The 22,686-nt window shown below is 37.3% G+C and overlaps 1 protein-coding gene across 1 annotated transcript; it reads right to left on the bottom strand.

Moving 5' to 3' along the window:
- Positions 1-3,358: 3,358 nt before the first annotated feature.
- On the bottom strand, positions 3,359-5,842 carry LOC121214540 (uncharacterized). The gene is made up of 4 exons (XM_041088312.1): positions 5,663-5,842; positions 5,089-5,469; positions 3,718-3,981; positions 3,359-3,601 (listed from the first exon to the last, which is right to left on the bottom strand). Exons 1-4 carry the CDS (start codon positions 5,840-5,842, stop codon positions 3,359-3,361), a joined length of 1,068 nt encoding a protein of 355 aa, XP_040944246.1.
- Between the last annotated feature and the right edge of the window lie 16,844 nt (positions 5,843-22,686).

Genomic DNA, 22,686 nt, shown 5'->3' with positions numbered 1-22,686 from the left:
TCAGCCTACCCTACACCCGACGTTATCCCTTGTAACGATTTTGCAGCCGACCCCAAAGCCGCAATTGTTTTATACGAGACAAAATACGAAAGCACGAGAGTGAGAACAGTGGTAAAAGGCACGAGTGAAAATACATTAAGATAAAAACCAAAACGAGTGAAAACACGAGTGGAGTGAAATTTTCTTTTCGAGTGACTGGCGAGGTTTTTTGGTGAGGTATTTACTTTCTATTTTATTTTAATCACTTTTTCTTTTTAGCAAAAAAAATTATTATGTCTCAAGAAGAATTTTCCGAATCAGAATTCCAATATTTGATGCAAGAGATGCGTAGAATGGTGATATCAAATTTTGATAAATTGCATGATCAATTGGACCGAGTAGAGAAAAGAGCCCAACGAAAACAAATTTCATCGAGTCAAGAGACGGAGACAAGATCATCATGGAAGCATACATCTAATGATTATTCGAGAAGAGATTTATATCATGATTCCTATTCAACGAGGAATCCAAGACGATGCAAAGCAAGTTTCGAGTATGAAGTTTTTCAAGGCGACGAACAAGAAATCACAAGTCGATCTTTGTATGCACTAAGATACTCGTCCACGAAGGATCAAACACGAAGAGATGAACGAGTTTCTTATGCATCAAGATATATGCCCACGGAGGGTTATTCACAACGAGATGATCGTGACTTGTATGAAGAATCTACCATTTGTTTCCAACGAGAAGCTTGTCGTTATGATTCTTATAAGTTATCATCTTCTTGTAATGAAAGAATGAGACAAAAAGAAAATAAAAGAAAAGAAAGACAAGAAATGTTGATGCGAGAAAATGAGCGAATATGGAATGAAATCGAGAGACGAAAAAAAAATGAAAGAAAAAGAAGATGAGTGTGAGAAAGAAAAGAAAATTGAAAATGAGATTGAAGAAAGAAACGAGAGTGCAAAAGAAATGAGTGATATGATAAAAGATAGAGGATTTGCAAATGAGTTGTAAAAAGAAATAAGCGAAAAAGATGAAATTCAAAAAGCGAAGAGTGTTTTTACTAACCATCCTGTGAGTTCTCCTTGTGTTGTTTCTTCTTTTCAGGTTTCTCGAAATCCCATTGATAAATTTCAACTTCAATACCTTTCTGATGAGAGACAATTTCGATTGATCAGGAAAGGTAAGAACATAGAAGACCCTTGTCCACCGACACATAAAGGTAAGAAGGTGAGGGTTCTATGCCGTGTAAGTCTCCATCATCCCACTTGACCGTTTGTGATAATATTGCTGATGACTTAGTCTTTGAAAAGGTTTCATGTCTTGACATGGCTAATTGTCATTCTTCTTTTGATGTTGTTGAGAAAGTTTCTGGTGCCATAGTTTTCAAAAGACCTCCTTATAGATAGAAACCATTTTTCTCTCTCTCTCATCGGTCTCAATCCTCTTTTTTTCTTTTTTTCTTTTTTTCTTTATAGGGTAGGTCCCTCCCTCTCAACATACACATTTTGCTTCCTCTTTTTTAGTGTGGTTTATCTGGTACAAGTACAACTGGCTAAGAGTGATATGGACTAAGTTTTGCGTCAACTTCTTAGAATTTCCATGGCATTCGTTTTGGTAATCTAACTAACATTTTGTCATGGCAATATTTCCCTTCCTTCATTTTCGTATCATTTACCTATTTCTTTCTTCATTTTGCACCTGCTGCCAACCACGAAAAACACCTTTCTTCCTCATTCATAAAAGTAACAAATAATACCATGTATAACACAATCCAAGCTTTGTTATGTAATGTTCTAAAAATATCTAGAAATTCAAACATATTTACTTAATTACAAACAATTAATACAATCTAGAGGCTTGAAATATAACTCTTTTCAAGAGTTATCAATCTATCATCTTTGGACCGCTTTTTGGGTCACGGAGCCTGAGTAGTAGGACCAACATCTCTCGAATTCCACATGCTTAAATTCTTTACCAATCTTTGATTTTTTCTACTAAAGTTTCGAAAACTCTTTTACTGGTGAGGGGCTACTAGAACCATATATCTTAATTCATTTTTGAACCTGACACATTTATCCTACTCAATTGTGATCATCCCTGAGCATAACGACTCTGTCTTAAGAATTTGGCGTCATATTTGGCCATAGACCTATCTCTCTATTTGAGCTCGATGAACTCTAGTCTTTTATCCTTGACATATCGAGTACCCATATGTTTATTCTGGAAAGCATCCAGAAATATTCTCATGCCATCCTCTTAGTTTGAGTACCTCACATGATGGCTTGTCCCCAACGGTAAGCCTCATCTATAAGCAGTGATACAGTACCACTTAATTTCTATTTTGGGGTACACTACGAGTCATCTAAAATTCTCTATGTGGTCTCTAACCATAATTTAACTATGGTAGGGGTGATAACTCTTGAAAAGAGTTATATTTCATGCCTTTAGGCCTACCTAATGGCTTGTAAGTACATTTAGTTTCACTTTAGGACATTTTATTAGTATTTTTCCTTAATCATTGCATTAGGATCTTGGATTGTGTTTAAATGTTATTATTTGTTATTTTTAATTATTTGTGGAAGGGTTATGTTTAGTGGATTTGCAGGTAAAGGATGAGGAACAAGAAATAAATGAGTGAAGGTTTGCCGGGGTAAAAGAGTGGACAGTTTGCCCACTTGTATACCGTGGCAGTTCACGATTCTAGAAGGAAGACCGAGTCAACACTCAATGCATACTAGTTTCAGCCCCACTATATTTGTACTAGAAAGAATCTGCCTAGAAAGGAGGAGACGATAAATCATAAGCTATTGGTTTTTATACTAGAAAAAGAATTTAAAAAGAGGAAAAAGATCATGAGATAGTGAGCTGATAATCACCAATCTTAAAGGAGGGGATTTTAAACCAAAAATAATTTCTAAAAAAGAGGAGAGGATAGTCTTAGGTTGTTAGATTTACCCTAAGGAAAAAGCTTATAAATAGCTAAAGAAAGAAACCCTAAATAGCGAACAAGAGAGGAATGAGAACAAAAGGGAGAGATCCTTAAGCAAAAATAGAAGGTAGCGGCTGAGTAGAGAAGGAAAGAGGAAGACAAAGACAATCCCTCTCAGCCACCACAGAACACTATGATATTGGAGTGTGCATGGGACACACAAAAGTTGTCTTCCCAAAGTATACCGTATTTCTTACTTTGTTCTTCCGTGAATTAAATTAATGAAAACAATATTGGATAATATTTTGGTGTTGAATTATATTTGCCAGCATATGAGCTAAATCTCATAGGGTTGGGATTACTTTAACGAAACCTTTATTTTTCTTTAATGGTTCAAGAATAAATCTGGATTAGTTTTACTATTTTATTCAACTGTTCTTATTTCTAGATTGTATGTGTCTCCTTGTACAAAAGATCAGACCGAACCTCGATCTCCTCAATAGGAACAACATGAGAAGGATCAGATTTGTACTTCCGTAGTATGGAGACATGGAAGACATCATGAATACACTTTAGCTTAGGCGCCAACAACAAATGATAAACAACTGGTCCAATCCACTCGGTAATCTCATAAGGGCCAATGAACCTCGGATTAAGCTTACCCTTCTGTGCAAACTTTAAAACTTTCTTCCACGGTCAAACCTTCATAAATACCTTATCACTAACTTGATACTCGATGTCTTGCATCTCAAGTTAGTGTAAGATTTTTGTCGATCAGAAGCAGCCTTCAACCACTCACAAACAAGTCTCGCCTTATCCTCATCCTCTCGAACCAACTCCGTACCTAAGTTCCTCTTCTCCTTCATATTGGACCGACATATAGGAGTCCTACACCTTCGACCATACAAAGGCTCGAACGGTGTAATTTGAATACTCTTCCGATAGCTATTATTATACACAAACTTGGCTAACGACAAGTGACGATCCCAGTTACCTCCGAAGTGGATAACACAATTACGAAGCATGTCCTCAAATATTTGTATCACCCTTTCTGACTGACCATCGGACTACAGGTGATAAGCTAAACTAAAATGAAGCTTTGAACCCAAAGCCTCATGCAATGCCTTTGAGAATCTCGAAGTAAAGCGTGGATCTTGGTTTGATATGATAAAAATAGGAACTCCATGAAGACAAAAAATCTCTTGGATGTAGAGCTAGCTAACTAATGCAAACTAAACGTCGTACAAACTAGTAGGAACTATATAGACTTCGTAAATTTGCCCACATCACCCAGATCAATCCTTACGTGTCAGAGGTAAAGGCAAACCTGAAACGAAATCCATTATAATCCACTCACATTTTCACCTTGGAATCTGAAAAGGCTAAAGCAAACCTGATGGACGCTGATGTTCATCTTTCACCCTCTAACAAACCAAACATCTTGCAAAAAATTCGACAACATCCTTCTTCAACCCAGGCCACCAATACAGAACCCAAAGATTCTAATACATCTTATTCCTACCAAAATTCATAGTAAAAGGATTACTATAAACCTCAATAAGAATTGAGTGCCTCAGATCCTTGTCTCTTGGAACACACAACCGACCTCGAAAACACAGAACACCATCAGAGTTGAGGCCGTAATCCCCCTGAACACTTGACTAAACCTAACGAATCCGACAAGCCAAACTCTCATCAAAAGGTTGACACTCACGAATATGCTTTGAAAGAACTGACCTTACCAGAAGTTCAGCCAACAAAATCCTATCCTCAAAGATAGACAACCTCACAAACATAGCCCTCATAATCTACAACTACATTCACCTTCCCCGAATGGTACTCCATCACAAAATCATAATATTTTAGCAACTCGATCAAGTGCCTCTATCTCAAGTTCAACTCTTTCTGGATTAGAAGCTACTTAAGAAGCTTGTGATCGGTGTATATCACACACGTCTTACCATATAGGTAGTGACACCAAGTCTTGAGCGTGAATACTACGGTAGATAACTCCAGATCGTGAGTCAGATAGTTTCGCTCATGCGGCCTCAACTGCCTCGACGCATAAGCAACTACCTCAACTCATAAGAAACTACCCTAACCTCCTACATCAACACACAACCCAGTCTCGTATAAGAATATTAACTATAAACCACATACTCCTTACCAAATACCGACTGTGTAAACACAGGTGCTTCGGTCAAAACCAATTTCATCTTCTCAAAGCACTTTTGCCTCTTATTAGTCCACTCAAAGGTAGTGTTCTTTTGAAGCAACTTTGTCAAAGGAGCAGTAGTGCTCGAGAACCCTTCTATAAAGTGACGGTAATAACCAACTAACCTCAAGAAACTTCTTACCTTAGAAACAATCCTCGATGGCTTCCAATCCAAAATCACCTCAACCTTTTTCGGATCAACCTGAATACCCTCAGCTGAAATGACATGACCCAGAAAAACCACCTTATAAAGCCAAAACTCACACATGCTCAGCTTCACATACAACTGTTTCTCCCGAAAAACTTGCAGAACCACTCTCAAGTGCTCATTATACTCATCCTTTGATTGAGAATACACCAATATATCATCTATAAAAACCAGTACGAACCAGTCCAGGTAGGAATGGAATACTTAGTTCATCATGTCTAAAAAATGAGGTAGGTGCATTCGTCAACCTAAATGGCATGACAAGAAACTTGTAACGACCATACCAAGTCCTACAAGCAGTCTTCATCACATTTGAATCCTAAACCTTCAACTGATAATACCCAGACCTTATATCAATCTTCGAGAAAACTGAAGCTCCCCAAAATTGCTCAAACAGATTATCAATCCTTGGTAGTGAATACTTATTGTTGATGGTCAACTTATTCAGTTGGCGATAATCGATGCACAGCCTCAAATTCCCATCCTTCTTCTTCATGAACAACATCGGTGCTCTCTATAGAGACACACTCAGATGAATGAACCCACGATCCAACAACTCTTACAACTGCAGTTTCAACTTTTTTAGTTCCTTAGGTGCCATGCGATAGGGTGCAACAGACATTAGAGCAATATCGAGATAGAGCTCAATACCGAACTTAACTGCTCAATTCGGTGGTAATCCTGGCAACTCCTCAGGAAACACATCCAGAAAATCACAAACAGCCCGAATCTCATCCAACCTTATCTCCCAACTATTGGCATTCAGGATATAAGCTAGACAAGCTTTGCAACCTTTCCAGACTAACTTTTCATCATAAAGTGAAGAAATCACATTCGACAACAACTCAAACTTCTCACCAACAACAACAAGCTCCGAACCACCAGCACCATATAAAGTCACTAGCTTCGCCTTGCAATCCACTTTATTCTGATGCTCGAACTACCAATCCATACATAGAATAATGTTGAAACCTTAAAACAACAACTCAAGAAGATTAATCAGGAACACTTGTTCCTGAACCATTAGAGGACAACAACGATAAAGTCGATCCAAAACTACACTATCAGCTAGAGGTCTCTTAACCATAACACTTGATGTTTGTATAATAATCCCCAAATCTATAGCTATTTCTCTCAAGATAAACAACATTGCCACACCAGAATCAACTAAAGCTAGTAGAGGAAAAGACTGTAGCATGAAAGTACATGTGATAACATAGTAGCCTCACTAATTCGGGGCTCTCTTACTGTATACACTCAGGCTGGACAACCATCACCACCTCGTATAGCACCACGCTAGCCAACACCTCTGCCACGGCCTCTCCCTCTCCCTCAGGTCAAAGTAGGTGCAGTAGTAACACTAGCAAACAGACTAATTGCAAACGATAATGGCTCTCTTTAGGCAGTCCCTTACATGGTGCTCCATCGAACCACAAACAAGACCAGCACCCATCATCCTTTAGCACTCACCACGATGACGTTGACTACAATTCTTACATATCAGCCATGCAACAGCCCTTTGATCAATAGAATCAACCTCAACTCTCGTAGCCTGCCTATCCTGACCACGACTACCAGCAACACGTCGTCTAGATCTACCAAAATGGCCACTCTTACCCTTATGACTAGAACCACTAGGAGCCTACCAAAATGACCTCTCTTACCCTTACGACCAAAATGGAGTTAGGTTTAAGTACATAGATTTGAAGTTATAAATTAAGGACTAAGTTGTGAAAAGTTAAAATCATAAGGAAAATTGGTAATTTTGCATAATTATAAAATGTGGATTAAATTGAATACTGGAAGTAGTTAATTGATTAAAATTTCCCATTTAGATAAAGGTAAACCACGTTGGGACCTAGATCAAGGAAAAGCAAAAGCCTCGGATTATCCCAACTTTGTTTCTACACCCCTAGTCATCGAGGTAATTTCATATGAACGGTTATTGTATTAATGCTATTTAAATTGTATGTTGCTATGTTATTTATAATGTGGCTAGATCGTTGCATAAATAAATCAATGATATGACAATTATTGAGTCCCAATTAAACCTTAGGAATTCTTAGGATATGAATGACATGTCATTAGGGATTTCATGTTTCGAGTGCTAGTCTTGAATGTTCTTGTGGTTGAAGCCTTGCATTTGTTGCGGATACTGCATAGCTCGTGTGAGTAGCATCGTTTAGCTTACATTCTAACCCACAGCTCGTGTGAGCAGGCCCATTTTTCATCTCGTGTAAGCAACGATGTAAAGGAAAGGTTACAGTTATATGTAAAGGCACAGTTTGTGTGAGCTTTCCTGAGTATCTGAGGTAATTCTAAATGGTTCAACAGGCAAGAAAAAGGAATGTAATCATAAGTGTTCAAATAAAATGTATCATAAACTTATGAAAATGATTGATGAACTAATTGATGTTGTATACTTATGGAAAATTACATACTTTACAAATGATTTCATTTATGATATGAATAAATATACTAACTTGTGAGTTGGTGATGTTGTATAGATCTATATAAGCTTGTGGCATTGGTATTGGTTTGTACTAGTTCTATGAATTGTATTATAGAAATGGTAAGTTACATTTTAAGTTTATATGAGCTTACTAAGCATTCATTGCTTACGTAATTTCTTTCCTATGTTTTATAGATTATAAGAAGATCGATTTAGTTGGAAGCTCATTGGAGATCTATCAAACTATCCAAAAGTCTTTTCGGTAGATTTTAAAAATTTTGGCCAAGGTTTATAATGGCATGTATAAGCTGAATTGTAATGGTATTTTGATTGAATATTTTGTTGGTGTTTTGGCATGTATAAGTTTTAGAAGTTATCTTGGCTGGTGTCAATTGATGCCTTGTTAAATGGTGTCATTTAGTTACCTTGTTATGCATGTTTGTATGGTCCTTTATGGTATGTTTGAAATGGTATGATAATGGTCAAGTTTGTGGCACGTTTTGGTAAGTATTAAACTATGATTTGATGATTGAAATGTGGTAAACTTACATGTTTAGGTAAGTGTTGTTGTGTGCATTTAAGGTGCCTTTAAATAGCATATTGGTTAACTGAATTAGGATTCTTGAAATGGAAAACATATGTATGTTTAGATGAGGTTTTGGTACTTTGAAAATATGCACAATTGGTCTGAATGTTTATGCATGTAATTGTCTTGGAAATGGCTTGATTTTAGGTAAATTTGGGTCCACACGGCTTGAGACACAGGCGTGTGACTCAGCCGTGTGTCATTTGATGATTTATTTATGGTGCAAGTCGGTGAGTTACACGACGTAACACACGGCTGGCATGCGGGCTTGTGGGGCAACTCAAAGAGTTACATAGCCTGGAACATAGGTGTGTGAGACAACCGTGTGACCCTATTCAGAGAGTTACATGGGTGAAGACACGGGCTGGGACACGACTGTGTGTCCCTAGTTTGAAGGTTACACGGCCTAAGACACAGGCGTTTGTCTCAGCTGTGTGCGGCAAATGGCCGTGTGACCCCTGTTTTTAAATTTTTGTAACTTTTTCCTAGAGTTTTCATTTTGTTTTAAATTGGTCCTGAATCACTTCTAAGGTACTTTTAGGGCCTCAGGTGTTATTTTTAGGTACAATATGCATGTATATGAATGATTTATGATATATTTAAGTTATTGAATGATACTATGTTGCATGGTTTTTGATTGATCGGTAATACTCTGTAACCCTAATTCGACGACAGATATGGGTTAGGGGTGTTATATTTAGTGGTATTAGATGTACGATTTAGTCGGTTCTCACACTGAATGTAGCATGTATGGAGTTTAGAAATACATGTCATTATATAACCTGTGATAGTGTGGTAACTCCTAACTCAAATTGAATTATGTTTTAGCCGATTTCGATGAGGTTAAATTTAGCCGATTTTAATGAGGTTGAAAGTAATGCTCAACCCTCCATTCACGGAGTAGCTTCTAGTGGTAGTAGGCCCGGGACTGAGGGTCGATGAGGAAAGGCTAAAGAAACCTTCTTCCAAATGATGTCTAAATGGTTTATTGAGTTCGTGAGAATGAACCTGTTGGCTCAATAACCTCTACCCCCACCTGTACCCCAACTTGTCCCTGTAGTTCCTCAGGGTTTGGAACAAATACGTGCAAACAATCCTCTAGTTGATAAATTTTGAAAGTATAAGGCTAAAGAATTCCGCGGTTCAGCCTAAGATGATCCAGAAAGAGCTGAGTTCTGGTTGGAAAACACAGTTAGAGTTTTTGATGAATTATCTTGTACACCAAATGAATGCTTAAAGTGTGATGTTTCTCTGTTAAAAGACTCAGTGTATAAATGGTGGAATACATTGATTGTGTTAGTACCGAATGACCGTGTGAATTGGGAATTCTTCCAAACAGAGTTTAGAAAGAAATATGTAAGTCAGAGGTTTCTCAACAAGAAACGCAAAGAGTTTCTAGAATTGAAACAGGGTCGTATGACTATGGTTGAGTACGAACGAAAATTTGTACGACTTAGCAAATATGCTCGGGAATACATACCATCTAAAGCTATCATGTGCTCACAGTTTGAAGATGATTTAAATGAAGATATCAAGTTTCTGTTTGGATTTTCGAGTTGAAAGAATTTGTAGTTGATAGAGCACACAAGGCCAAAGAACTTAGCACAAGAAAAACAAAAGCAGATTCTGAGGCTCGTGATAAAGGTAAATAACCTATGGGAAAATCATTCTTGTCTCTGTCGAAGAGATCAAAAGAATTTCACAGTCGTTCATTAGCTTCGAGAGGTTACTCTAGGAGAGATAAAGGTAAGAAACATTCGAGTTCGAGACGTTAGGCTACATCTGTAGCGAGTGTGGGTAGCACTAGAAATAACAAACCCGAACGCCAACAATACAATAGACGACACTTTAAGGAATGCAGATTGAAAGATGGGTCGTGTAACGGCCATTTTTTAGTGGTGTCAGAAACAGTGGTTTTGGGGCCACTAAATCAGACGAGTAAGGTCATAAATATTATTATTTAACATTTACAAGTCAAATATGATTTTAGAAAGGTTTTTTAATTGATAATTTATATTATATAAATGATTTATTAAGGTCAAGAGGTTTTAAAAAATGAGGTATTGGGACCTTGTTTTTATAAACCAAGTCATAAATATTTTTATAAATATTTACAGAGGGTCATTGAGGTGGTATTAGAGTTTCATTGAAAACTTTTAACGTTTCGATGGATAATTAATTAAAAAGGACTAAATTGTAAAAGATGTAAAATTTGATCACTATTTGATTTGAGTGATTAAATGGTTAACTAAATAAAGGAAAAGGAACTTAAATGGTAACTAAACCATGGTCAAAGTTTCCAAGTGGTGGTGTTATGATTGAATCCACTAGCTTTTGGATTCATTATTCTTTTAATCCTAATTAGTTTAGGATTAAATTGTAAATAAGTTTATTTAGTTAGAATTTAATTTAATTGAAGGACCAATTGTGAAATTAAACCTTCCTTTGACTGTAATAATGCCATATATTTATGTAATGGACATGAATTTGGTGTTTTATTTATTTATTAACCAACGATAAAATAATAATTTGATAATTAAATTAAATTAAATTAAATAAAGTTTCTATCGTCTTTTATAATTCATTTCTTGCAGCGACTTTAGGAAGGAGAATGCCATTGTTAAAGGCTCGAAAGCTTCGGCCAAACTTTATTGTGTGCATTTCAGTTCGATTTTTCCCTGTTTCTCACAATTTTTATGTTTTTGATATCGTTTCAACTACGTCCAGGTAGCCCGTACCTTCGATTTTGAAACTGTTAAAGATTTTGAATGTTTCCATTGATTAATCTTGTGATTTTTGGTGTTAGTTGATGAATTTTGAATGTTGATTGATAATTAAAAGTATTTTGTCAAGTGATTTTTCATGAATTTCTCGATTAGAGACTAAATTGCTAAAATAGTAAAAGTACAAGGATTTGTTATGAAATTGTTGAATGAATGGGCTGTTTTGGATACCATGAACATTCAGATAAGCTCAATTTTGGCTAAAAATGGTTAATTTCTATGTTTTCGACTAAGGGACTAAATTGAATAAAAGTAAAACTTTAGGTGTAATTTTGTAAAAATGTCAAAAATGACCAAATTGTATGAAATGAATATTTTTATTTTCTAAATTAATTATATTGAATGAATTTATTAATTTAGATCAAGAACGGGTGGAAAATCGAGGAAAATAGAAAATTACCAAAATGCCCCTAAATTTTGGTACTTTTGCAATTTCGCCAAGTAACTTCGTATGAACTGTATTCTGTAGAATTGTGATTAAATTAAATGTTAATACGTGATTATATTGTGATTAAACCAATATATATATATGTTAGTATGCAATTCACCGTGTTATAAACCAAATAAATCCAACGACGTACGACGATTACCGAGCCCTGTTTGAACCTTAGGAATTGATAGGATACAAATGAGATGTCATTAGGGTTTACATGATTTGGGTGTTGGTCCTGAACGTCCTATTGATGGTTGAGGCCAAGCGACACGGCCGTGTGTCCCCTGTAGCTTTCAAAGGGTTACAAGTCAGGCTGTTACACTACCTAGCACATGGCCTGGCACACGGGCATTTGAGGCAATACAGTCATATCTCTGAAATAATGCCAGATAGAATTACTTTGCAGAACTTGGAAAAGAAATCAAACGAAAGTTTTAGATAGTATGCACAGAGGTGGAGAGAGATTGCAGTTCAAGTTCAGCCACCACTTTTGGAAAAGGAAATGACGATGCTATTCATCAACACATTGAAGGCGCCGTTCATCACGCACGTGCTAGGAAGTGCCTCGAAGAGTTTCGTGGATATAATCATGAATGGCGAAATGATTGAACATGCCATTAAGAGTGGAAAAATAGATGGTAGGGAGAATAGTCGAAGGTCAGCTTCAAAGAAAAGAGAAGGCGAAGTAAACAACGTAAACGCATATAGTAAATCAATTATAGTGAATCAACCAAGGAAGATGGTTGCTAATCAGCAAGGCTCATTGAAACCAGAATCGAGAATGAGGAAAAATACTGAGAAGCCTCAGTTCACTCCCATTCCAATGACATATAAAGAGTTGCATCAGAAGTTATTTAATGCACATGTTGTTGACCCTCGTTACTTGAGTCCTCTACAACCCCCGTATCCAAAATGGTATGACACGAACGCTCAGTGTGACTACCATGCGGGGATTTCAGGACACTCAATAGAAAATTGTACCGCTTTCAAGAAGGTTGTAGAAGGACTTATAAAATTGGGTGTTGTTAAATTTGATGACTCACCCAGCACCTAGCGTCCATTGCCCAATCATGATGATAAGGGGGTGAATATGCTGAGCGAAGGTACGGAGGAAGGAGTTAAGACTGACGTCGTTGAAATAAGAATTCCATTGAAACGGGTATGGGAGGAGATGGAAAAAAGGGGGTTAGTTATTTCAGATTTGGAAGAAGGGTATGAGATGGTAAATTATTGTGAATTCCACCGTAAAACAGGGCACGAAATTTAGGAATGTGAAGGATTCAGAGCTTTGGTTCAAAGCATGATGGATAACAAGGAGATGAGGTTCTATGAAGATGCAGAAGAACGGAGGACCATATGCGTGATAGAGTCAGAAGCAGGGACCCCAAAAATAAATCATCTTGTAATTATCATCTCACGCTTTAAGAGTAATGAGGCTAGGGCTCAAGTAACACCAAAAATTGTAATCACGAAACCATCAAGTTTCACATACAAGGATGACAAAATGGTCCCGTGGAATTACGGATGCAATGTGACAATCTTAGGAAAGGAAGTTGAGGGCAATATGGTAAAAGAATACCAAGAAAGGGGTTCCTATACACGTAATGGAAAACGTTGTGACACTCGAGCAGAACTGCCAAGAGAAGGGACTCCGACGGTGGAACAGAGAAAAGGGAAGGCGGTGAAATCTGAGCCATTGGTAAATGAACTGATAAAAGATGAGGAAGCAAAAGAGTTTTTGAAGTTTTTGAAACACAGTGAATACAGTGTTGTGGAGCAACTGCACAAACAACCGGCCCATATTTCTGTATTAGCTTTGCTCCTAAGTTCAGAAGTACATCGAAATGCGCTGATGAAAGTAGTAAACGAAACATACGTGGCCAAGGACATCTCAGTAAATAAATTGGATCATTTGGTCAACAATATAAGTGCTGACAATTTCATATTCTTCAACGATGATGAAATACCGTCTGGAGGTAGGGGTTCAACTAAGGCTCTACACATCACTGCCCGATTTCAGGGGGACACAATACCGGGGGTTTTGATTGATAACGAATCCGCATTGAATGTATTGCCTTTGTCCACTCTTAATCGATTACTTGTGGATAGTTCACATATGAAACCCTACCAGAATATAGTAAGGGCATTTGATGGAACAAAAAGAAGAGTTGTAGGAAGAATTGAAATACCGTTAAGAATTGGCCCAATTACTTATGAGGTGGACTTTTTAGTAATGGATATTAAGCCTCCTACAATTGTTTATTGGGGAGACCGTGGATACACTCAGCTGGGGCAGTGCCTTCATCGTTACATCAGAAGGTGAAGCTAATATCAGAGGGTCGATTGGTGACAATAAATGCGAAGGAGGATATTATTGCAATGGTAACGGGTGATGTGCCTTATGTTGAGACCAATGATGAGGAAGTGGAATGTTCTTTTCAATCCTTGGAATTTGTGAACACAATGTTTATCGCTGAAGGAAACAGGATCCCGGTACCAAAGATATCCAAGACTACTGAAATGGGTCTGCAGTTATTGGTAGGAAGAGGAGCTTCGCCAGGAAAAGGGTTGGGAAAGTACTTGCAAGGAAGGGTTGAAGCACCCATGCTGAAAGGGAAGTTCGATCATTTTGGCTTAGGTTACAAGCCAGATTTGAAACAAAGGAGAAAAGAAGTGGAGAAAAGGCAAGAGAAAAGAAGGGCACGACTAAGCGGAGAGAAAGTCAAGTGGGAACCTTTGACCTTCCCTCACATATCTAAATCCTTTGTCTCAGGGGGATTTATCTACCCCAAGCGAGGGGTGTCTAGAAGTGAAGGAATTGAAGGAATGTTGGAGAAAGTTCATATCAATGCTATAGAGACAGCTGAAAGAAGGTCATTGCTGGAGATCGGCCCATACGAACCTGGGAGTGAGCTAAACAATTGGACTGCGGAAGAAATACCTATAGTCTTTAGAGCATATGCAGAGTAATGTTCAAAACATTATTGTTGTTTTTTAGCCTGAGAATGACAAGAAATCCTTTGTGAAGTAGGCTTAAGTCTGAATATCTTTATCCTAATAAAATACATCTTTGCATTCATTTCGAGCAATTATTCTTTTATTCTTTCCAAGCAAGTAAATATATTCCATTTGATTAATTATTTTCCAAATATATTTTATTTATAACCTAATCATGCAAATAATTATTCATAAATTTATACCTTGAGTATTCTTTGGTGTATCCCCATAGGTCCTCAGATATCAATGACATGAGTGATGTTGTTTCAAACACGGAGTCTCTTTTTGAGCAAGACATGTGTTTGGAAGGATCTCATGACTTTGAAAATGACGAAGACTGTGGTGCATCTCCAGACTTGTTGAGAATGGTGGAGCAAGAGGATAAGCAGATCGTACCTCATAAGGAATCATTAGAAATTGTGAGCCTAGAGGAAGGGACAGAGGTGAAAATCGGAACTGATGTCACCGCAAGGACAAAATATGACCTCATTGAATTACTCCGAGAGTTCAAGGATGTTTTTGCATGGTCCTATCAGGATATGCCGGGGCTAAATACTAGCATTGTGGTACATCGTTTACCTATAAAAGAGGATTGCAAACCAGTTCAGCAGAAGCTCAGAAGAATGAGACCTGATGTTGTTTTGAAAATAAAAGAGGAGGTCAAAAAGTAGTTCGATGCTGGGTTCTTGCAGGAAGTTAAGTACTCAGAATGGGTAGCAAACATTGTACCTGTTCCTAAAAAGGATGGAAAGGTACGGGTGTACGTGGATTACAGGGACCTAAATAAGGCGAGTCCAAAAGACAACTTTCTGCTGCCGCACATTGACACTTTGGTAGATAACACGGCTGACCACTCATTATTTTCTTTCATGGACGGCTTTTCTGGATACAATCAAATAAAGATGCACCCGGAGGACATGAGGAAAACCACTTTCATTACCTTATGGGGAACATTTTGTTAGAAAGTAATGCCCTTTGGATTGAAAAATGCAGGAGCAACATATCAAAGGGCAATAGTCATCCTGTTTCATGACATGATGCACAAAGAAATTGAGATTTATGTTGATGATATGATTGCAAAATCTAGAACTGAGGAGGATCATCTTCGAGTCTTGAGGAAGTTGTTCTTGAGATTGAGAAAATTCCAGCTCAAACTCAACCCAGCAAAATGCATATTTGGAGCCAGATCAGGAAAGTTGTTGGGCTTCATAGTCAGTAAGAAGAGGATTGAGATTGACCCATATAAAGTTAAAGTAATACGAAATCTGCCTCCTCCAAACACCCAGAAAGAGGTCCGAGGGTTCCTAGGAAGGTTGAACTACATTGCTCGGTTCATTTCACAATTGACTGAGAAATGCGATCCAGTGTTTCGCCTTCTGAAGAAGCATAATCCAGGGGAATGGGATGAGGAATGTCAGAAATCTTTTGACAAAATAAAACAATACTTGGCTAATGCTCCAATACTATCACCGCCTAGTCCAGATAGGCCATTGATATTATATCTAACGGTGTTTAACAATTCCATGGGATGCGTCTTGGGCCAACATGACGAAACAGGAAAGAAAGAGAGAGTAATATACTATCTCAGCAACAAATTCACTGATTGTGAAATGAAGTACTCGTCCATTGAAAAGTTGTGTTGTGCTTTAATTTGGACAACCCGAAGATTAAGGCAATACATGTTGTATCATACGACTTGGCTGATTTCAAAGTTAGATCCTTTAAAGTACATGATGGAATCAAGTGCTTTAAATGGGAGAATGGCTAGATGGCAAATTCTGCTCTCTGAATTTGACATAGTATATGTAAGTCAGATGGCTAAAAAGGAAGTGCCATAGCTGATTTTCTAGCCAGCAGAGCCCTGGAAGACTATGACCTTTGAACTTTGATTTTCCAAATGAAAACTTATTGTACGTGGCAAAAACTGAAGAAAACCCTCGAATAGACCACATCTGGAAGTTAAATTTTGATGGAGCTTCAAACGCTACAGGTAACAGAATTGGAGCAGTCTTGGTATCCCCAAGTGGAAATCATTATCCTGTTTCTAGCAAGTTGGACTTCGATTGCACAAATAACATGACAGAATATGAAGCATGTATTATGGGTATTCGTGCGGCCATTGAACGTAAAATCAAGGTGCTTAAAGTGTATAGAGATTCCGCGTTGGTGATATACCTACTCAAAGGACAGTGGGAAACTAGAGACCCTAAATTGATCAATTATAAAGAACTGGTTCTTGAATTGATTGACGAGTTTGATGACATCACCTTCAGTTATCTCCCACGAGAGGAAAACCAAATGGCTGATGCATTGGCTACTCTAGCTTTGATGATACAGGTGAACAGGCTTGAAGTAATGAAGCCTATTCAGATAAGTATCTATGAAACCCCAGCTCATTGCTACAATATTGAGGGAGAGGGAAAAGACGATCACCCTTGGTATCAGAGTATCCTACAGTATGTGAAGAATCGAGAGTACCCTAACCAGGCAATAGAGAACGGCAAGAGAACCCTGAGAAGAATAGCCATCGAATATGTCTTAGACGGGGAAGTGCTATACAAAAGAAGGAAAGATCAGGTACTGTTAAGATGTGTGGATGCCGTGGAAGCTAAGAAAAATTTGGAGGAAGTCCATGAGGGTATCCATGGGATGCACGCTAATGGCTTCACCATGGCCAGACAGATCATGAGATTTGGGTACTATTGGTTTACTATGGAAGGGGATTGCATTAATTGCGCCAAGAAATGCCATAAATGTCAGATTTATGGAGACAAGATGCATGCACCCCCTTTGCCACTTCATGTTATGACATCTCCATGGCCATTTTCCATGTGGGGTATGGATGTCATTGGGCCGATATCGCTGAATGCTTCTAATGGGCATCGTTTCATCTTCGTAGTCATTGATTACTTCACCAAGTGGGTAGAAGCTGCTTCTTACGCAAATGTCACGAAGTTAGCAGTTAGTAAATTCTTGAAAAAGGAGATTATTTGTCGATATGGAATGCCTGAGAGAATCATATCCGACAATGCGTTGAATTTGAACAATAGCACAATAGCTGAGGTTTGCAGCCAATTTAAGCTCAAGCATCATAACTCATCGCCGTATCGTCCAAAAATGAATGGCGCAGTGGAGGCGGCCAATAAGAATATTAAAAGAATTGTGGGGAAAATGACTGAGACTTACAAAGATTGGCATGAGAAGTTATCATCTGCTCTCCTTGCCTATCGAACATCTGTTAGAACTTCTACTGGGGCAACACCCTTTTCTCTAGTTTATGAAATGGAGGCAGTATTACTCATCGAAGTTGAAATCCCTTCTCTACGGGTATTATCCGAACTCTAGTTCGACGAGGCCGAATGGGTCCAATCTCGTTATGATAAGCTGAATCTAATAGAGGAGAAAAGGTTAAAAGCTATTTATCATGGGAAAATGTACCAGAAACAAATTATGCGAGCCTATAATAAAAAAGTTTGCCCCAGAGAATTTAGCGAAGGAGACTTGGTGCTAAAAAAGATTCTTCCTATGCAAAAGGACCTTAGAGGAAAATGGATGCCAAATTGGTAGGGTCCTTATGTCGTAAAGAATACCTTCGCTGGTGGAGCCCTGATTCTAAGTGAGATAGATGGAAAAGACTTGCCCAATCCCGTAAATTCAGACTCAGTCAAGAAATACTTCACTTGAAGAAAAAGAACCAAAGTGAAAACCTGCAAAGGGCGCTTTGATCCCAAAAAAAATGATGATGATAAAACTGGAGAGACTAAAGTGAAAACCCGCAAAGGGCACGTTAGGCCAAAGGGGATTTGAGTTGAAAACCCAAAAAGGGCAGCTCAAATGTTTGGTCAGAATGGGGCATGAAATGTTTGAAAGCAGCTTGTATCTTGATCCGATCAGGGCGTGTGGCAATCTTGCTATGCCTGAATCAACAGGAAGGGATACGCGACGTCTTAAGGCATTTACAAAGCACTGAAGATCTCCTAAACACATGTCAAAATCAGAATGGCCTTTAGAAAGTTTGTACAGAGAAGTTCAAGCTGCGATATCTGAGGAACTTAATTCTCCTATTATTGAATTTGTCGATTCTTGAAATATTTTTTTTCTCTTTTCCAAGATATACATTCCCAATCAATTCCTTTACTATTTGGGATAACTTATTCATTTTTAACTATGTTCAGTACCAAATTTATTCTTATTTATTGCTATGACCTTTTCTGCAAACATGTTGCATTAGAATAATGATTAATGGACTAATAAAACTTTCACAAAAGAAGTTTTTCATATTACTCTGAAAAGTTTCTAAATAATATAGGAGCCTAAAACAGGACTATTATTTAGAACACACCCAAATTTAAAGATTGGAAATTTGAGAAAGAGGAGTCTAAATTTAGACTTTCTCTTTGGATTTCTGTTGTCAAATGCGTTGATTGACAAGACGACATGTTGGTGACAAAGCTTAAATGAATAAGCAAGCATAATCACCACGCAATAGGAAGAGGTTACCTCGGAGAAGAGAGCCTTCATTTGCGCATAAGCCTTTGGTACGACACCCTGGGAATGGTGTAAGGAGCCAGAACAATGTAGATCCTGTATCCCTGAATTGTGATAGAAGGATTGAGGAAAAGCCATATATTTCTACACTAGGATTACAGTGGGAGAATGATGGTACAAATCTTGCGCCCCAATGGATTGAACTTTTTCGGTTTACAGTGGGGGCAATCTGACTAAGTGTTTCTTCAGAAAACACCATTCGAGAAGGAAGGTGTTATAGCACTTCAGTGACAAAGCCTTAATAAACTTTGAGTAATGACAACCTCAGCAGGATCATTCTCGAAAAAATAAAATTTTGCATTCATACAAACACCATTCACACATGTCTAGTTAGGAGCATTTGATACATTTTGATCATGCTATCCTCAACTTTAGGCATAATAAAGTTCATAAACGAATTATACAGGTCATGTTCCCTAGAGAACAGATCGGTGAAATCACAAGTCCTATGTCCCTGGTCAGCAGTGGAGTAGGTTGGAAATTACAGATCTTATCTCCATGAGATTATAGCGGAGTAGATTGAAGCTAGTAATCCTATCTCCCTGGGATTACAGTGGAGCGGATTAAAATAAAGGATCTTATCTCTCTGAAGTTACAGTAGAGTAGATCGCATCAGATTGAAGCCAGAAATCTTATCTTCTTGAGATTACAGCGGAGCAGATTGAAGCTAGTAATCCTATCTCCCTGAGATTACAGTGGAGCGGATTAAAATAAAGGATCTTATCTCTCTGAAGTTACAGTAGAGTAGATCGCATCAGATTGAAGCCAGAAATCTTATCTCCCTGAGATTACAGCGGAGCAAATTGAAGCTAGTAATCCTATCTCCCTGAGATTACAGTGGAGTGGATTAAAACAAAGGATCTTATCTCTCTGAAGTTACAGCGGAGTAGATCGCATCAGAATGAAGTTACAACAATAAATCTCACTACCCCGACCTCACAATTAAGCAGATTAAGGTTACGAGTTACAAATCCTATCTCCCTGATGTTACAGTCGAGTGGATCGAAACCAATTCCTATACCTCTGAAGATGCAGTAGGTTGGAATGATGCAACATGAAGAAAAAGAACACCAAGAAACAGTGTGACCGGGCAGAATTTGGCTATTTTTAAAGTCTTTGCTCCGTTCCCGTTACACAACAAGGAGCAAAGAGGGGCAGCTCTAATACCTTAATTCTGCCCGGCCCAAATCAAATAAGTAAACAAAAAAATATCAAAAAAATAATAAACCAAATCAACAAATAAAGTTTCAAATGTCCAATTACATCAGCCCAAAACCTTCCCTAGACCCGGTCCTAAGTCCAAATGCTACAAACCCATTACCCCGACCCAAATTGTTTTTACCCACACCTAACCCAAAACCCGGTTCAGCCCAATTAGCCCATTTTGAAAAAATGCCAAAAACACCCAGGGTTTTTGAAACCCTTTTATGCTTCAATTCAGGCTCTACTTCGCGCGTGCTGCACCACTACCAAGCATCGGCCTCCCCTACGTGCCTCTGTACACTCCAGCTGGACTTCTCCGTACCTGCAGCAAACAGCAAGTCGACAGCAAAATGGAACAAAAAACGGCAAAAAAAGAAGCCAGCACAAATAAAAACGCAAGAAATAAGAAAAAAAGAAAAACATTATGTAATATAAGGCAATATAAAAGGCCGAGGGATTCATTCTTGTGGGGGTTACGCATTCAATACACACATTTTCGGAATACAAAAAATCAAAAAGAAAGTTCCAAAAGGTGATTTTGGTTCTCTTTTCTTTTTCGCAAATCGTTTTCCTTATTTCCTTTTGTTGTTACATACATTAGTCATCTATTAAAGGAGAAAAGGGGAAACAAAAGGGAAGAGGGGCGTACCTGAGGGCTGGATTTTCGCTCACTCTGCAGTCATCGGAGTTGGGGTGAAGGTTTGGGGCCTTCGGAGGCAATGAATCCCCGGAGCGGTGATGAGCCATTCCTTTTTTGTTTAAGTTCTGCTAATGTAAACCCTAGGTTTTAGGATTTATTTAGTTTTTTAAGTGCTGGAATTAGAACGACGTCGTTTAGAGTCAATGCAATGGCACTGAAACGACATCGTTTTAGAGACTCGACCCGAACGGTGACCCGATCCGGGAAGGATCCGCGCAATATGGGTCAAATGGTTTATTTGCTAAATAGGTCCCTGTGTGTTTACTGAGATTACGTTCTGTTTTTTTATTTAATTGTAAGTTATACGGCACATTTAATTTTGTTTCCATTCAGACCCGACTTGATACGGTACCATTTCGCAGATTGATTGTTTGTTTATAATGCTTGCGTTTAATTGTTGGTTTAGTCCTCTAGGGTTAAAACGGATTTCGATTTGATACAAATTTAGATTTTTTTTACTCAAAATGTCTTTAATTATAATTAATCCTACTTATAATAACGGATTTCATTATTGTTTTAATTTTATCTAAGCTCTGTTTTTTTTAAATAAAATTTTTTTGTTGATTATTATTTTTAATGTCTAAAAATCCCTTTTATGTTAATTTTGATTTAAAAAATTTTCTTTAAATAAATCAATTTTTAATATTATTTTAATAGATATTGTTTTCAAATTTATTATTAGCACAAATTCTATTTTAAAAAATATATATAATAATATATTTTTTCTATTTGTTATCAATATGTTTTAAATGTATCAATATTATTTAAAAATACATATAATTTAAATTAGACTATTTTAGTATATATGTACATAGTGTATATCGTTAACTTCAAATTAACCTTTTATTCACATAATTTTTTTATACATAATTGTTTTATTTCTTAAACCTTATTTATTTTATTCGTTTTGGTGGGTTTTCAAATTATTAATACGGATGTTTGTATAATATGTTTAAGGAAAATGTTAGTATTTGCCTATTATTTGTTTAAATTCTTATTTATATTTTGCATTACATGTTGTTATTCAATTATATTGGTTGTGAAAATTTCGTTTCGTTAAAATTTTATAACCGTTTCATTTCAAAAGTTCAAAAAAGAGGCTTGGTGTTAAATAATTCTCGAGAGAATTGTGCCCTAACTTACTGGGCCTCAATTCTTCTTGATGAATCTATATCATCAAGTATCCCTTTCTTTAAGCCATTTTTTAAAAATAATAATAATAAAATTCTTTAGATTTCAAAATGTTGGATCCTAACTTACTGGATGTGACATTTTGTTATCTCATTTTTAAATAAAGGAAATATTTGGTGTTTAAAGATTTTAAGAAAATTGAACCCTAACTTACTGGGTTTTGATTTTCTCGGTCGATTTAAACAACCAAATATCCTTCTCAAAAATGTATGAATTTGTTTTAAACATTAAAAGGGGACGAATCCAACTTTGAAGATTGAATCATTTCACTCTAACTTACTGAATATAACGATTTATTTCTTTAAAGTAGGTAAGTCTTATTTCCCAATCCAATTACTCAAATTTCTGTTTCAAAGGATCGTATTTTACAATCTTTTCAAAATTTCAACGTTAAGACATTAAACAATCAAATCGGTACCAATTTTGGGCGTCACGAGGGTGCTAACCCTTCCTCGT

The sequence above is a fragment of the Gossypium hirsutum genome, chromosome D02, assembly GCF_007990345.1.
Source record: "Gossypium hirsutum isolate 1008001.06 chromosome D02, Gossypium_hirsutum_v2.1, whole genome shotgun sequence".
In the NCBI taxonomy this organism is placed as follows: Eukaryota; Viridiplantae; Streptophyta; class Magnoliopsida; order Malvales; family Malvaceae; genus Gossypium; species Gossypium hirsutum.
The sequence above is the reverse complement of the archived record's forward strand: the minus strand, read 5'-3'. Positions and strand labels throughout refer to the sequence as shown.

Coding starts and splice junctions, on each gene's coding strand:
- LOC121214540 (XM_041088312.1), bottom strand. CDS start 5,842: ATGTTGTTCATGAAGAAGAAGGATGGGAATTTGAGGCTGTGCATCGAT. Junction 5,470..5,662: donor CTGGGTATTATCAGTTGAAG/GTTTAGGATTCA, acceptor TCTCAATCAAAG/GATGAGTATAATGAGCACTT. Junction 3,982..5,088: donor CACCTGTGTTTACACAGTCG/GTATTTGGTAAG, acceptor TATCACCTGTAG/TCCGATGGTCAGTCAGAAAG.